The 16,151-nt window shown below is 41.2% G+C and overlaps 1 protein-coding gene across 2 annotated transcripts in view; it reads right to left on the reverse strand.

Annotated features, from left to right (window-relative positions):
* Window positions 1–177: 177 nt before the first annotated feature.
* The window catches only part of LOC110987097 (dual 3',5'-cyclic-AMP and -GMP phosphodiesterase 11-like), a 45,705-nt gene continuing 29,731 nt past the window's right edge, over window positions 178–16,151 (reverse strand). For both annotated transcript variants that reach the window (XM_022250810.2, XM_022249967.2), the window contains 10 exons: window positions 15,753–15,803; window positions 13,446–13,592; window positions 13,122–13,229; window positions 11,937–12,046; window positions 10,588–10,675; window positions 9,818–9,918; window positions 9,352–9,493; window positions 9,047–9,121; window positions 8,546–8,629; window positions 178–8,274 (listed from right to left, as the gene is read on the reverse strand). In XM_022250810.2, the coding sequence (XP_022106502.1) occupies window positions 8,074–8,274; window positions 8,546–8,629; window positions 9,047–9,121; window positions 9,352–9,493; window positions 9,818–9,918; window positions 10,588–10,675; window positions 11,937–12,046; window positions 13,122–13,229; window positions 13,446–13,592; window positions 15,753–15,803 (1,107 nt within the window). In that variant the 3' untranslated portion in view covers window positions 178–8,073. The remainder of the gene's footprint in view (window positions 8,275–8,545; window positions 8,630–9,046; window positions 9,122–9,351; window positions 9,494–9,817; window positions 9,919–10,587; window positions 10,676–11,936; window positions 12,047–13,121; window positions 13,230–13,445; window positions 13,593–15,752; window positions 15,804–16,151) is intronic.

Here is a 16,151-nt window from a genome sequence, read left to right on the forward strand (position 1 = left end):
TTGAGCATATCTGGCCACTGATACTGTCCGAGTATTTAGCATTGGGCTACACAAGAACGGACCCTCAAAACCTTTGCCTCATCTGTCTCAAAAGGTACAGTGTATTCTCTCCTTTCTGATATAAAGCCGTTACAAGTTAGGACACATACAAGCCAAAATAAGCACAATCACAACATGTCAGAGCAGATAGTTGAATTTAATAAGAATCAGATGAAAGGGTAGTCTCTGTACTCAAATAAATAAATATGTACAAAATATACTACAGTTGGCGCAGCACTGATGAGTTAAACCATAAATACGTAACTTCATGTCCACGAGCTGAGGTGCTTGTACGGGTTTCGAATGGACACCCATCGTCACTATCTCTTCATTATTTTAGAGATAATCAGTTTGATGTTGAGTCACATGAATGGCAACTTGCATTAACACTGTGCTTTTTAATCAAAAACAAAAAAGACAACAAAAGCATCCAGGATTACACATGAAGTGCAGGAGCAGTCTAGCTGGTCCTAAAACGACTGCTCACACAATACACCCCAATAATGATCATGGATCATCCACGTTAGTACTGAAAAAGTCAGTAAAAGAAACTGCTTTACAACAGTACAAAATAAAACTCATATGAAAGATGTACAAACTATGCCACACAACTGAAACGACTTTGGCATACTTTAAGTATGAGCTCTGAGTTGACGTAAATACTTGAAATCCCCACTACGAGGCAATACTATCTTGAGTATATTTTTATATTTAAACGAAAAAAATTCGAACTTGATCCTTAATTAAGAACTTGTCATATTTCATCATTACGACAGTGCTCTGAGGGCATACAGTTGGCTCAAGTAGTACTTGTGACGGGTTATGTCCCAATAGCGCTAAGCAAAGCGCGGTGCTGGTCCAACGATTTCACAAATGAAGCAAGCCAGAGTTTTTGTCCACACACAAGCAAAGATGTGTGTGGGATGCCAAATCTGAAGAAAAACAGACGTCTGGAAAACAAAGACAAAGCTGATTTCCGAACGTGCCAGGATTTTTTCAAAAATGGCCCGACTTGTCATGACCCTGACAAGCCTGTCGTACTGCCGTAAATCCATCAGGTGAATACCGGTAACAAGAGTGAACTCGGCAACGAGCTCATGACTGATATTAACGTGGAACATGCCCACGCCAAGTACATTTGTGAGATGCCTTTCTGTTTTTCTGGAGCATCGTACACCAGAGCCCTATTTCACGGAGCCGCTTAACGCAAAAAAATACCGATACTTTCAAAGCGGTACTTCGCGTGGCAGTACTAACAGTTTCGCGCGCATTGAGATTTTCATTGTCACGCTACGTCACTAAGCTGAGCGCATAGAGTACCGACGTGAATACGTCACGCGCACAATTAGTGTGTAAAAGGCATTAGCGCGTGAACCAACAAGAAGTGTGACGTCACTCTAAACCAGAAGTGCAATGCAAACGAATGGAGTACGCGCGCGTGTTGGTTCACGCACACTAATTGTGCGCGTGACGTATTCAATTCGGTACTCTGTTAGGTGTGCATTTTTGCTGTGTTTACTGCTTACGATAAACACGGTGCCTTGCTAGCGTGAAATTGTGCGCTAAGCAGCACCGCTGCCGGACGACATCATTTTCTAGGTCTGTGGTTTGCTTCTGTCGAAATGGATAATGTAGAAATTCTTATGTTGTCACCAACAACCCCCTTTCAACACCGAAGTAATTCTACAAAGTCTTCCTCCTGTTTTGCGGCAGCCGTTCTAAAGGCTATGTCAGATTTGTGAAGTAAATCAGTTCCAAATCACAGCATGTAAAAGACATTTTCCACTCTGCCATCAGGGCACCTGTCAAAAATACTGACCCAGATTCGAACCTCACTACGTTATAAGAGCGTAACCCTGCGCCACAGTTCTGTTTCAGAACACTACTGGCTCAAATGTCAAATATCAAGTTCTTCTCAACAAAGCTTATATTTAGCAACCCCCAAAATTCAAAAATAATCACTGCTGTTGTTAGTAAATACAGAAGCATTTAAAAGTCAAAATGTATCGGAAAGCCTCAATCATAAATTTTTGGAGTAAAATGAGAGAAGTCACTCAATACTACTCTTACACCCATAGCAATACAAATTTTCTCATAAGGGATTAAACGTGACTACTGCAGAACCATTAATATGCTTGAAGTACCTCAAACTTGACTGTGCACAATTTCATAGAGAAAAAAATCTACTTTTTCCAATTGCCATGAATACAGATCAAACAGGAAAAAAACAGTAAAAATATTTGAATATCAAAGACAAGAAGAATTGTGAACGATTGAGCTACTGGTATACAGCTTCCTATGTACACATACTTTTCATTTCTTTTTTCTAAATTAGCATTTGGCAAAAAGATTTGATGGAGAACATCAAAGATTCTCAAGATGATCCTATTGCTTTAGAAGATAACAGGTACTGCATTCCAGTATTTTTTTTAAAAATCACTGCAAGAACTAGTGATTCACGCCCAATGCACACTGATATTCTGATCATGCAGTCCCCTAATTACAGAAAAAACAAGCAAGAACAATAGAAAAAACAGCAAAGTTGTCGAAAGCAGACAGGCTCCATCGTTTTGTGAAGTGTAGCGGTTCATCTACTTTCAACTGTAACGATTTTGACCATCAACCCAGCTCTACGTGTACCTCGTCCAGAAAAACCCCGCACGGGCAACATGTCTACCATTATTAAGGGGGGGAACAATTTGTTCACTCTTGTTTTGTTGAAAGTCATTCCTTTTATGTTGTCTAGAAATCAAAGTAAATCCAAGGTATAGGCTAGTGTTGCAAGGTATAACATTAAAAGGTTAAGGGGGAGTATTAATGCAGATGTATCGATTGAGCGTCACTGCCACACCTCCAGGGAAGTCTCACACCACTGTCAGCTCCATTCAACACCACGAATTCTAGGAATTCCAAAAATCCATTCATTCCCCGTGACAGGCTCTGAATGACTTATACCGGCACCGATCAAAGGACTTGATTTCACTCAAGACAATTACGCGAATTTTAAATTGCAAATTTTGAACTGCTAACTACTTGTTTCATGGCGTCTATTATTAAAAGAACCTTCCATATTTAAACATCGGTGCTCACATTCGAAATCGGAGGCCTACTTCCCAATGCTACGGCACTTCACCCAAAACACCACAGAATAATTTGCTTACTTGCGCCAAGATTATGAGGACAATTCAAGAGATTTTAAAAAGTACTTATGTTCCGCCATGGGGATGAACTACTTCTAAAAAGTAAAATCTCAACATTGAATCGCAGAATTGAAAAAGAAAACCTTAGATGCCAGCATAACGTGGGAAATGTGTAGGGCGACTGTGACCTCTAAGACACCCAAAACATGTTTTTTTTTTTTAAATTCTGCCTAACAAGAGAAGTTACTCCTTGAATCTACGGATAACCTGCCACGGAGTCTTGAGTTTGAAGCTGGTAAAAATGGTCAATCTGTTCACCTCACAATGTCTCCGTTTGTCACTCATGTTCGAAAGATACACAGAAACAAAGTACTCATGAGTTTCACACCGAAAAAAATTACCTTTCTTGGTCGCTATTATCGTTAAGCTCTTCAACTACTTTAGCTGTAACAAACTACAAGTAAGGAACTGTATATTCTACACAAAAATGTCTATGACAAAGAGCTGGAAACAGCACTTTTTGTTGTCGACCAAAGATCACAGAATACATGGTTACTACGCAGTCCTCTGCTTTCAACAGGTGAAGAATGAGGACTGTCAGGGACAAGCATTTCCTTCCAGAGAGACGCAGAATATGCTATACAAGCTACCACGAGAACTGTATTGCCAGGATGCTTACATCGCCAGTCTTATCACTTACGTATGTATTTGTGAAATAAAAAGAGATTCAACCCCGAAAAGGAATATGCAGCTAAAGGTGTCCGGTTCGTATTTTAATGTGACTTCGTCATACACGCGCACGCACCACTGAGTGCAAGCTTCGATTGGATGAGCACTCTATGCACAGTGGGCGTGGTTTGACTAAAGTGAAGTCACAGTTATGACCCGGCTTGCATGCAAGACGCAGAAGGGGTCTACTCATCAGACCCATTAAGACGTTTGAGGTACAAGTATGTCCAAACAAATTGACTTCCAGCGGCTGTAAGCATCCACACGATCAGCAGCAATTTACCCAAACTGACAGCTCCTAAACGTGAACTATGACCAGTTTCCCAGCTAAAGGGAAGACCATTCACGCCGAACTACTGTGGCCCGAATAATGACGAACGACATCACGTTTGCTTTCCACATGGACAGCAAGCTTAACTGGAACAAAAAAAGGCCTGAAGATTTTGTTTTTCATATCAAAAGAAGTTTGGCTGCAGATGTACACTTTAGCAGCAAACTGATAATGACGATAAATGCCATTTTCAAATGAACACACTCTCCACCAACTTAATAAAACCTGTCTAGTTAAGTGCATAGTTTGGGTACAATTTGTGAAATTCTCAAACATCAAAACTTAAGTTTATTGCTGAGAGCATTAACAATCGTTATTTATAGATACATGTATGACATGATTTATCTGACGTAATATGAACACGCTACAATGAGAAATCATCACTTGGTCCCATTTGGGCAACTCTTCCCAAACGGTCACACGGCGAGACTGCCTTCCTTATACACGTCCACGATTTGATACATACATGAATAAAAACGGCTGACTTAACATGGTGCAATTCTCATGCTATTAGTTCTTTATGCTACTTTCCAGTAGTATTTCTTCAAAATGAAGTTACTTTTTTGTTAATTTTCTACTCTTCTAAATTTTTTTTTAAATACAATTCAGGGCCACACTGCTGTTGTGGCTTCTCTGTGTGTAAAATATGCTGTCTCTGCAAATATGCAGCGAGCATATTTGCACAGCATGTTTCGAGTTTCCTGACTGTTATTTGACAAAAGCTTGAGAAATTCCTCTAAAAAGGCTGAATAAATCACTAGTTACCAACAACTAAGGTTAACACTAGCATTAAAATGTATTGGTTAATACTCATGAAGTACGCACTCATGTCCAGGTAAACACCAAAAAAAATTCAAGGTTCTATTTATGATCAAATCATCATTTAACTGAGAAAACAAGTTTCTTGATGAACGCAACAAGCTGCCAACAAACAGAAACAGTTGAGTACAGCTGGAGGCCAGAAGCACTCAAACCTCTTCACTTTCAGTTTTGAATCCACAGTCTGTCTTAAATTTCCGCACACATGATGCAACGACCCAAAAATCATGTCTAGAAATGCAGGGTTTTTTCCCCCTTCAAGTAAACTCTCAGACTTGCAAGTCTTACAAGACTTGCAAGTCCACAAATTAGGAGATGACGGCACTCACTGTTTGCAACCAAAATGTTCTTGATTGGTCTCGTCCTAAATTTCCTAAGATTGCTACCTGAGTAAACTCTCTTACACACTCCTTTTTTACATTTTCATATTGTTGACAATACCTGGGTATTACCAAGGGTTCCAATAGTTCCCACGGTGCCATCTCTTGCTGTTTTGTTGACAGTGTAACAAGGTGTCAAGAGTAACAAATTAAAACAATTGCAAAATTAAAACACTGTAAAGCGGAAAGATTCTTTCTTAGTAGAGTACCAAAACTGGATGCATCACCCACACGCGTAATACTGTATCGTCTCGAGGAAAAACCAGCAAATAAATTTCCTAGCTATCCATTAAGTACCACTTGGGTTACCACAGAGAATTTGAGCTGGTGGAAAATAAAAGGAAATTCTTTCTCAATACGAACAGAGTTTAAGAAAACAAGACAATGATCAAATGAATAAATTTTCCCCAAAACAAACCGGGCAAAGGTATCAAAACAGAAACTGAAAGTTGAAGAAAAAAACCCCAAATTGTTATAACAAATGTGTATTGCCATCAGGAGGTCAAAGGATCTTCAATTAGAATTCAATAGAGACGAAAAGCAGCAAGGAAATGTAAAGGATTGATATCACTTGGTCAATATCCAAAACTGTGGAAAACACTGAAAGTAAAATTCCCCGCCGCAGGAATCATAATTTTAAAAATTTATCTTCCCACCACCACGATCCACAAATGGCAGCAGCAAATCCACACCCATCTGTCTTGGTGATTCATTTTGGTGGGTACCGGAAGAGAAATAACTCCCCAATTACAACTTGTACATGTAGTTGAACTGATATGACTTTTGGTAAACTGCCAAGTGCCAATGCCCTTTTTTCATTAATAACTTGTGTCTGTCAGATCTTGTTATGCTTAGCATTGTAATATACATGTACTTTTACTTCCTAGCCTGTAGATTGAATATTATGCCGAGGAAACTGCAGCTAAACACTGGCATGATGGGCCAAATGGGCTTGGAACCAAATCAAGGGGTGCACTTCTCTCCTAACAAAGAATGCATGCTCAGCGGAAAACGCATGCCCCGAGTTTCGCTACACATTCAAGTTTCTATATTATCCTGGATAGCAATAATAAAGTGACAACTGAGATTTGTAATGCAGACGGGCTTCAGGGGGACCGCAGTTTGGCCTGAACGTTTGATGTGGTATTCATGAATGCTGCTGTTGAGCCAACTATAGAGGTTATGCGTTGCTGGCGTCTCCACGGTGTCTTAGATATTGGTTTTGTTAATTTAACTTAGTTACAACGAATGCACGAAAGGTTTACTTGAGCCTACCCAGTGTTATAAAACTCTTGCCCTCTCAGGATTCGTTAATTAATGCATAACCTCTACTCAGTCCATCAAGCAGGTGAAATTGCTTGAACACTTTTGAGGGACATACTGCGACACAGCAGCATTTGAAGCCTACCCCAACTAACAAGTAAATTGTGTGCCAGTTCATATATCGTACCGTAACTAGTTTTGTCCCTAAGTACAAACTTAACCTTCAAGAATAAAAAAAAGTTGACTGTTACTGTGAAGAGGTAAGACAAAATAGAAAGTTTCTATTTATGTTGATTTTTGACAAAGTCAAAATTCTGTTCACTTTTTCTTGACCTTCACCAAACACATATAACTTGAAGTTTGAACGTAGCTTTGATGTGAATGCAGTAAAGCTAGAAAAAAGCAAAAAAAGTGTCCAAAAGGGCAATTCATAATTTCATCTCCATTCATCAATTTTAAATGTCTACCCCCCAAGAATTAATTCCGAGAAGCAAATACGTCCACAGATGATCTGGTCACACCACGAGGACAGAATACTTGTACTGGAGCGAAATGTTACTGTTATGTTGTAGCACACATGCTAAACGGAGCACTATTTACAAATATCTGTACAAATACGTCCAAAGGTGGAGAGTGAGCGAATGGCAGAACGAGCTTGCAAGCAACCCTGAGAGTACGGCCGATTGAACCTCCAAATACTGCAGAAATCAACCAGGTGGGATGGACCAAAACACCCACTCAGCTACCCACATCGCAAAGTTGCACTTTCCCATAAATTAATCATAAAAACTATCCAACCACGTTAAATTATATACATACATCTGACAATAAAATTTACCGCAAATTTTTTTTTTTTTTAGAGTGAAACACGGGAGGGATGAACGGTTTCACAAAGAATACTTTCTGCTACGAGGCAGACCGTCTCAACACCACCAAATGCAGCAATTTGCAATTGTACGTGCCTTTGTATGTTTATCCGGCTTAAAACTTGAAGTTGAACGACACAAGAGCTTCAAATTGACTAAAAAATTCGTAGTACGTCCTCTTCTAAAAGTACTAGGAAAAAAGTTCCTCGGTATACTAAATCTATGCCACTAGAATCTTAAATTGAATAAGTAGAAATCGTTGAAAACAGTGCTGTATTCGAGTCCATTACAAGTGCCTTCAAAAGGCCAGTCAAAAGTAACAGGGTGAACAATGACAAAGGAATGCTTTTGTCACAGGTCATTTGAATGGTTTGCGAATTGGCTGAAGACTGAATGACTTGTGATGGACTTATGAAAGGACTTGTGATGGACTCGAATACAACACTGGTTGAAAAGGACTGACTAAAAGGAGCAACATTATGTGGGTACACACTTGTACGATTCAATCAATCTTTATTGCTTGGCTGGACTGGCGCGGAGGCTGGCAGTGCTTCCGATTCGTCGATGTCCTTCTCGTCGGATGACGCCTTCTCCTTCGTCTCTGTCCCCGGCTGCTTGCAGTCCTCGGCGATCTCCTTCCAGTGGTCGCGGTTCTGTTTGCAGCCGCTGAGCAGCGGAGTACACTTCTCTGAGGTCTTTGCCAGGGCCTGTCGCAATGCGTATGAAAAGAATCGTGGGCATTAAAATATCTCAGCCGGTCCTCGTGCAAGACGCTATTACTTGCAGCTACCCTCGGCAACATTTACAACTCCAGCTTGAATTAACGAATGAATTACTTTTATTAGCATTTGAAATCAGCATTTTTCTCAATTGTGGGAGAAATCCTGAAAACCAGAAAAATCCTGATAGAAAAAAAAATCCTGAAAACACGAAACATCCTGACAAATCTCACCCCTGCTAACTGTGATGAGTACGTACCTCATACACCGGCATGCATATTGAGTCCACAAACCCCACTTGCATCTTTGGTAGCAGGTGAAGCTTCTCTCGATTCATCATGTCCTGCCATTAAACGTTATCACAAACCTGTGAGTTCACTGATCACTCGATCCGTTTACTCCAGTAAGGTCCCGTAACAGGTGGCCAAAAACGAAACACTTTCTTGTCCTGAAGTAATAGGCGACTTAATGAATTACTCTACATGTGTGCACTCCGTGGGGGCTCTAAACTAACAGAAATGCCATGTGCATTCTTGAGGAGTGTCTCATAATTCTGAATGGTCGGAACATTCCATTCCAAATGACATTTTCATTCATTCCGGAATAGAAGGCCACTCCACTGGGACCACAGCCTTCCCAATTGGTGGACGTAACCTCAGATTCATCAAAATCTAACAGAAAGCTATTAAAGGCTGGGACATAAACATGTTTTGCAAAAAAACCATGAAGCTATCTTTCACTTATTCTTAGGAACACATACCTCTGGTGTTTTGTTGAATTGCTGTCTTTCTAGATCACCTTGCTCAAAGAACTCCCCAAAAATCAGCTGCGCAACCTGGGTGACATGAACAAAAAATGTACCCAACTCATGCAAATCTGTTCAGTGCCACAGACAAGCTGTCTTCCCAATTCACCTAAAAAACAATTTTTCACAACCTTGAAAGTAACCAAAGCAGTGAAGTACAAGTCAATACGAAGTCATATGTGAACTTTAGCAAATGTGTCGTATGATAAATTTTGACTTAAAGGTGACAATCTGACAATCGTGATAGCAGGGTTTCTGACCTCTTTCTGCACTTCCCAGGGCTTTGTGATGGCTGACACATCGGAGGCTGTCATCAGCATTCCACGAAGCAGCTCCTTGTTGTCGTCATCGGTCCAATCTTCGTTGCCCTCCTCCACCAGTCTGAAGAACTCTCCCCGGAACCTACAAGTCCAATCATTGAATTGAGAACATGCATGCCTATACGGCCCTTATATAAAAGGATGTCGTCAATGAAGAAGCTAACCGAGTAATCCAAGATTATGCCACTCAATTTGTCAACCTGGCCAAAATGGGCTTCATATGGGTAAACAATGGTCAGGGTTCCAACTGATTCATGTTTTCCAAGATTTCTTTTAAAACGTCTTTAACTCAACATGGCTCTAGTGACTTGTGACTTGTATCCCTATGTCGAGCCTCACATTGCTTCAGACTTGACCACCAGCGTACATGTACCGCATGGTCATTGGTCATAGGTTCAATGCTTACTTGAAGTACAGTGCCAAGTCGGTGGCCAGAATAGCATGCTCCAAGAGACGCATAGCCTGGCTGTACTCTTCAGCGTTCAAATTCATGAAGATCTCATTACCCTGTTGAGAACAAGCCGAGATAATCATGGGCCATACATGCACATGCCAGTTTGAACCCTCGCTACGTGACCTGTTGAGTGCAACAGAACTCAACGCAGCTGAAGTAAGAACCACGCTGAATGCAACAAAATGCAACAAAGGGCAATGATGGATTCTGTGACCCTTTGCAGTGGACTGAATACACACCATCCTGGACACTATCAAGGCATGAAGTGTGCTCTACCACTTACGCTGAATGCTAAATGCAACGATACATATGTACAACAACTTTTGTCCAACATTGAATTCTGTTGCATTTAGCAGGGTTGGGATTAATCACGGCTCCCTGCGACATTTTGCGGAGAAATTTTCCCAATCTTCAAAAACCCTCCCCTGTGTGCAAAATCAATGGGTAAGGTAACAGTGGCTGGGCTCTCCCTCCCTGCAGTTTTCACAATCTTCGCAAACTGCTCCAAAATCGCTTGGTACAAGTGCAAACTTGAAACGTGGAGTAAAGTGCTTGATGGTGCACCATCTGCTCCTTTTCAGCTAAAAAAACTGTGCCCTGTTTGTGAGAATGTGGCTTCTGCCTACCCAGAAGAGGTGACAGAGGGCTAAGCAGAGCCCTGACAACACCGATGACCCCGCAGGCAGATAAATAATACAATAAACAGGGACATAACCACCCACCTTGCTACTGAGGATCATGATGCACTGGTCAAAGTGGTGGTGCTCCATGGTCGAGGTAGAGTAGAGCTGGGCGAGTGGTGACTCAGACCTGTCGATGAACACAGGGGAATACTATAACTCCGATGACGTCTTTGAGTCTTTTTATTATTCAAACAAACAGTTCACGCCTTCAAGTCACTCAGGAAACTCTGCACCAGACTATCTTTCGTCTCTTGGGAGTACCCAGGCTACTTTAAAGTCCCTCTGCTCTTCTTGTGGTTCTACACATATCATCCCTATGCCTCAAAAGAAGGCTGGGGACTGGATTTTTCCTATTGCAAGTGCCCACCTGTGGGACAATCTACCCGATCACATAAAGACCACAGACAGTTGAATCATTGTTCAAAGCTGCTCTCAAGATCCTTGTACAGTGTATCCTCTGCTAATTTGGCACTGTTTAATTTACTGTCATTTAAATACTGAAACCCATTGTGGTATACATGTAACCGGGCCTCTTGGATTGGACAATGCGATGAAGTGCTCTTGATGAATACCGGAAATACAAGTGTTTGGACAAACAATCTGAAAAATGCACAAGTATCAGTACAGGGACTCAAAGTTCGAGTGCTTCCGCATGAACGTGTCTTTCGGGCTGTGCGTTCACTCACTGGGTAAATATGAAACAGGCTCGGACAAAAGTTCAAGTACTTCCTGCACAAACGTCGGTGTTTAAGACGTGGGTTCAAAAGCCCATGTTCCTTCTTGTGAGAAAAAAAACAAAGGGAAAGACCAAGGTCAAGTTCAGCTTTCTTCTTCTTCTGGTTATGTAGTCAAACGCTTTCGGTTTCTAATTCAATGGAACAGCCTTTCTGTTCGGTCTCTAACTCTGCGCAGCCTTGTGTTTCATTATTATTGGTGGACTGGTTTCAAGGCAGCTTTGTTTCACTTTGGAAAGACACGTCTCTCAAAAACCATCATTCTGCCAGTTGACGAGGGTAACTCTGCAAAACATATGCTGAGATGTTTTTACGCTGATAATTTTAGGAACGGGAACATAATTGAAATGAAGATATTTGGGGGCTTCCAACACTGATGAACCCGGACATAAACAAGAAGGTACAATCTGTGAAAAGTCTGTGAAATTCAGTGCTGTGGTTGAGTCTGTCATAAGTCCAGTCACAAGTCCTATCACCAGGCCAGTCACAGGTTAACAGCGTGAAAAGTGACTAGAGGATCCTGCAGTCATAGTTATAGTTCACTTGGATTGCTTGTGACCCGACTGAGACTGGATGACTCGTGAGGGACCAGCAGAGTCTTATGACAAACTTGACTGCCAACAGCAGCAAGATTTGCATTTGTCAACCACTCACATGATTTGGTAGTTGTTGGTGGTGCCTCGATGATCTAGGTCATGTGACAAGCAACCAACCAATAGCGCTAGACACTCCAGATCCGTCAGTACATCTCGCATACCTCCGTTCTGTTCAGACCAGATCAAGAATTTGTGAAATTCTGTACACACCGATACTGGAATTGCTGACACTGAATGGTTGGCAAGGACAAACTTACTTCTCCTTGTCTCTTGATGCTTTAACAGGTATATTTTTCAGCTAATACGGTATTTTAACACATTCTCAAAAACTGATAACCTGAATCTGGCAACTTATTACCCATTTCTCTAGAGCCGGTCACAAAAAAGTTTCAAGTTCCATTGACTAATGAAAAATTACATCAGGGTTGATTGAAAAAAAAGTGGAAAGTGCTCGAGATCTACCGTTAATTCGGAGTGCATCAGCACTGACATGTTACCTTGGAGTCAGTCAATTTGCCAACAGAAAAACACTTCCTGCCAATTTCAAGGTACGTGCAATTCGAGAAGTCTACCGTTTGCTCAGGTGTAACTTCCTTCTCAATAACACACGGACTGATAGCTTTGTTTGTCAACTGGTGGAGACCACTGCATTATCAGACCTGCCAACCTGTCGTACTCCTTCCTGAGGTCAGGCATCACCACATAATAGATTAGAATTTTAAATGAACTGAGGGCTCATTTAAATACCTTTTAGGGTATTGTGTGGTATTGCCTAGCCTCAGGAAGGAATATGACGTGTGAGTGGACGGATGATGCAGCCAAACATAACTGATGAATTATTCACAGCATAAGGGGCCTAATTTTACCTTCTTAATCATTTTTAAGAACAGCCATCAAAAGATATTGGCATGGAAACCGCTTGCTCAAATATTCATGAACTGACAGGCATGTCAAACGTACTCTCAATGATCTGAACAGTTCACAGTTTGAAGTTTTTACGACATGATATTTGCATGATACTGGGAGCGCATTTTGTCAATACTAAACAAAAAAAACAACTCAGTTGTGGAAAACGACAACCTTTACTTCAATGAAACATCACCATCGCATAGTTGGTCGCAGAGTGGGCAATCTGACAGGATTTTGTGTGATACCCCAACCACACAGTACTAGTGTTTGATTTTTCCAGTTACTTTACTAATACATTCAACGCTTTTGGGGGGGGGGGCGGACGGTGTCTGACCTTGATCAGCGCAAACATGGTTTGCGTTACTGTGAAGGCGTGGCGCCAGTTGTGGTATCTCACGCTGCGATAGTTCTTCCTGACGCTCAGTAGCCATCTACACAGAGTCTGTGAAAAAAATAAAACGCCAACACTATGGATCAGAGGAAAGCATCAGACGATTCTGATTGGGAAGGTTACTCGCAGGTTCCAGACAATATTTACTGATCAGGTTTATTTCAATGGTCGAGTACGACCTGTCACGTGTCCCAGAAAGTATGGACTGCCACACCAGCACGAACTGGTCAGGGAACTTTTTTCCAGACTTTTCAGAGACTCGTTTACCTCATAATTGATCCGAAAGCGGTTGACGAGATCCAAATCTAAGAACATCCTGAGTGATGCAGTGAGTGTCTCATCCTCCGTTAGTTTCATGTCGCTGAAGAAGTAGTCGTCAAGCCCAACCTCTCTGATTGTAGGAACAGCCAGTTTCTGCAAAGTGAAAAGAACAGGGTTACATGTACTGTATGTGTCCGCAGGTAAGAATGTTCTCCTAACCCTAACCCTGGCTGCCTCAGGCCCCTCAAACTCCAACGGTAGGTTGTGTGAAGTTTGGGCTGATTCTGTGCCACACATTATAAACTTATTCTACTTTGTTGGATTGATGAACAAAGGCGTAGGGTGATGGTTTTAAACCAAGTATGAACATATACGGGCTGTCCGGTGAAGTGGCTGGCTGGTACAGTGTGCTGGACTTGGCTTGATTTTGTCAGGTTTGGTATCTCTACTCTGTATGCTACAAAGATCAATCCATACCACATGACTCAAACTTCGGTGTGTTGACTTGCTGGAGTTCAACAGGTTCTGCCCAGTCATGTGCCATTAATTACATTGACCTGCTTCAATCTGATGAAATGTTAGATTCAGTAATGTTTCTAGTTCAAAGGCTGGAGGGTAAGGTTAATAGTGTACAACAGTTTATGACCAAATCTCACAGCATGGGTCTTAAAGATTTTTTTTACTGATAATTTTGCTTTAATTTCTTTTAATTAGACGAGCAAGCTGATGGTTTTGAAGGAACATTCAGTTTCTAGGCATCCCAATACAAATGGACACAATGTGGGTGAAAAAAGGTTCATGGTTCTCTATTTATTCACACTGAAGATCCTTTCAAAAATCAAAACTGGCTCTAGCAACGTGTGACTCATTTTGTGAGCCTGGGTCATAGATTTGTTTCAGCCACACAAGTACTTTTATGAATAATGCATTTGTATTCTGACATCCCTCATTGAATCTAATTGTTCTGGAATTTACTCTAGCACTGCAGTAAATTGACCACTTCTGACATCTGAATGAGTAAGACAGCCCCTTCCCAAAACTTAGCGCTTTTCCTGACAATCAATCCGCTTGAATTCTCGTTAATCACTGTCATGAAAGCCATCAATTCCAAATAAGTGTATGAGTAACATGGTGTGGTTTATGCATGGGATATGTATACATGGACACGTATGCGTACCAACAAAAAAACATTCACAGGAAGTTTTAAGAAACATGAACCCTTATGATTTTGGAGGCTGAAAGTGGCAAGTTAGCTTGACTTCCTCTTGTAAACCATCAAATCACACATGCATGTAGCTTTTCTTGGAACCCTGCGCCTCAAATGAGACAGTCGTCTGGTGCAGCCGCAGACGTCCGGTGGGTGTGTGATGACCATTCCACTGGGTACATGTTGCAATCTCATCCCAGTGCTAAATTAAAGGTCATTATGCGGATGGCAGCTCTATTTTTGTATATTACGTGTATACTGTTTCAATAATATACAAAACTGTAGAAAAAAAACCCAGGTTTTTGAGAATGCCACTTGCAAAGGTGCTCCAAAATGGTTTGATCTGAAGTTTTCAGGTTTCTGATCAACTAGTTCAATTTCACCGGGAGTTCTGAAAATTTTTAGGCTACTTGGTCACTTCATGAAAAGAACCGCTCACGAGACAGACTGATACATATTACTCCTGGTCACAAACAAATCATAAAATCATTTGGGGTTTGGAGACAGATATGGAAATTTTCGCTACATGTTTGGCTGAACGGAACAAGAATGTGTAACACAGCATTGAGAAGTTAACACACTTTTAATTCCAGGGTAAAACCTTGCCTTTCGAAACTACAATCATGAAACCTTTGTTACAACAGGGATACTTGTAGAACAAGAAGACAGATTTGATTGAACAACCTTGCCCTTGTGTTTGACTGTTACATCACCCATACATCACCGATATAGGGGTGAGATTTGGCGGAGAAGAGAAATCCACGAAACCCTCAGCAAAAGCTTTTTATTTTTTAAAAAATCACAACAAAATGACTAAAAATATTCGAGTATTCCCACAAATGGCTACACTTACATGTGTGTGCATTGTGCACATTCTGAACAATGTTATCAAAACCTGAAGAATAAACCTCTCAAACATCCGACACTTCTGAAATATTCTGGAAATTTCCAGAGGAATCGCATCTCCTGCCCAAAATCTTAAAGGTTGGAATGGTGCATACTGTAACTTGGCCCAAAGAAATCCTTCATGTCTGATTTTTTTTTTATACCCACGGACTCAAGTTAATGGGGGTAAACTTGACCTACGAAGCAAGGCAAGATTCTACCTTTAATCTGATGGCCTCTTCACGCGGAGCTGTTGCATGATATGACAGCGTCTGCAATCAAAGACGAAGAATACACGATATATTGCGGGAAAACGTGGGCAGTGTTTATACGACGAGGCGAGGCCCAGCCGTAAACTGATTAGGGAACCCTATCATGCATATCAAAACACGCCATCCATCCAAGACAGAGGGACAGAAGGGTGTCTTGGGTAGCATGATTCTTGAACCTTACTTACAGGAGGCAGTGGACTATAAAGTGATGACTTGATGACTTTCAACCTCGCTGCCGACCAAGGTTTCAGAATTCCGATCAATCCAATTTTGTCTGCTCAGCCTCAAATTTGGGAAAAACCTGAGGCAATCGTAACGGGACATTTTAAAATCACTTTACACGTCGCT

This window comes from Acanthaster planci, linkage group LG19 (genome assembly GCF_054643075.1).
Source record: "Acanthaster planci isolate LZ-2023a linkage group LG19, COTS_SCS, whole genome shotgun sequence".
Taxonomy (NCBI): Eukaryota; Metazoa; Echinodermata; class Asteroidea; order Valvatida; family Acanthasteridae; genus Acanthaster; species Acanthaster planci.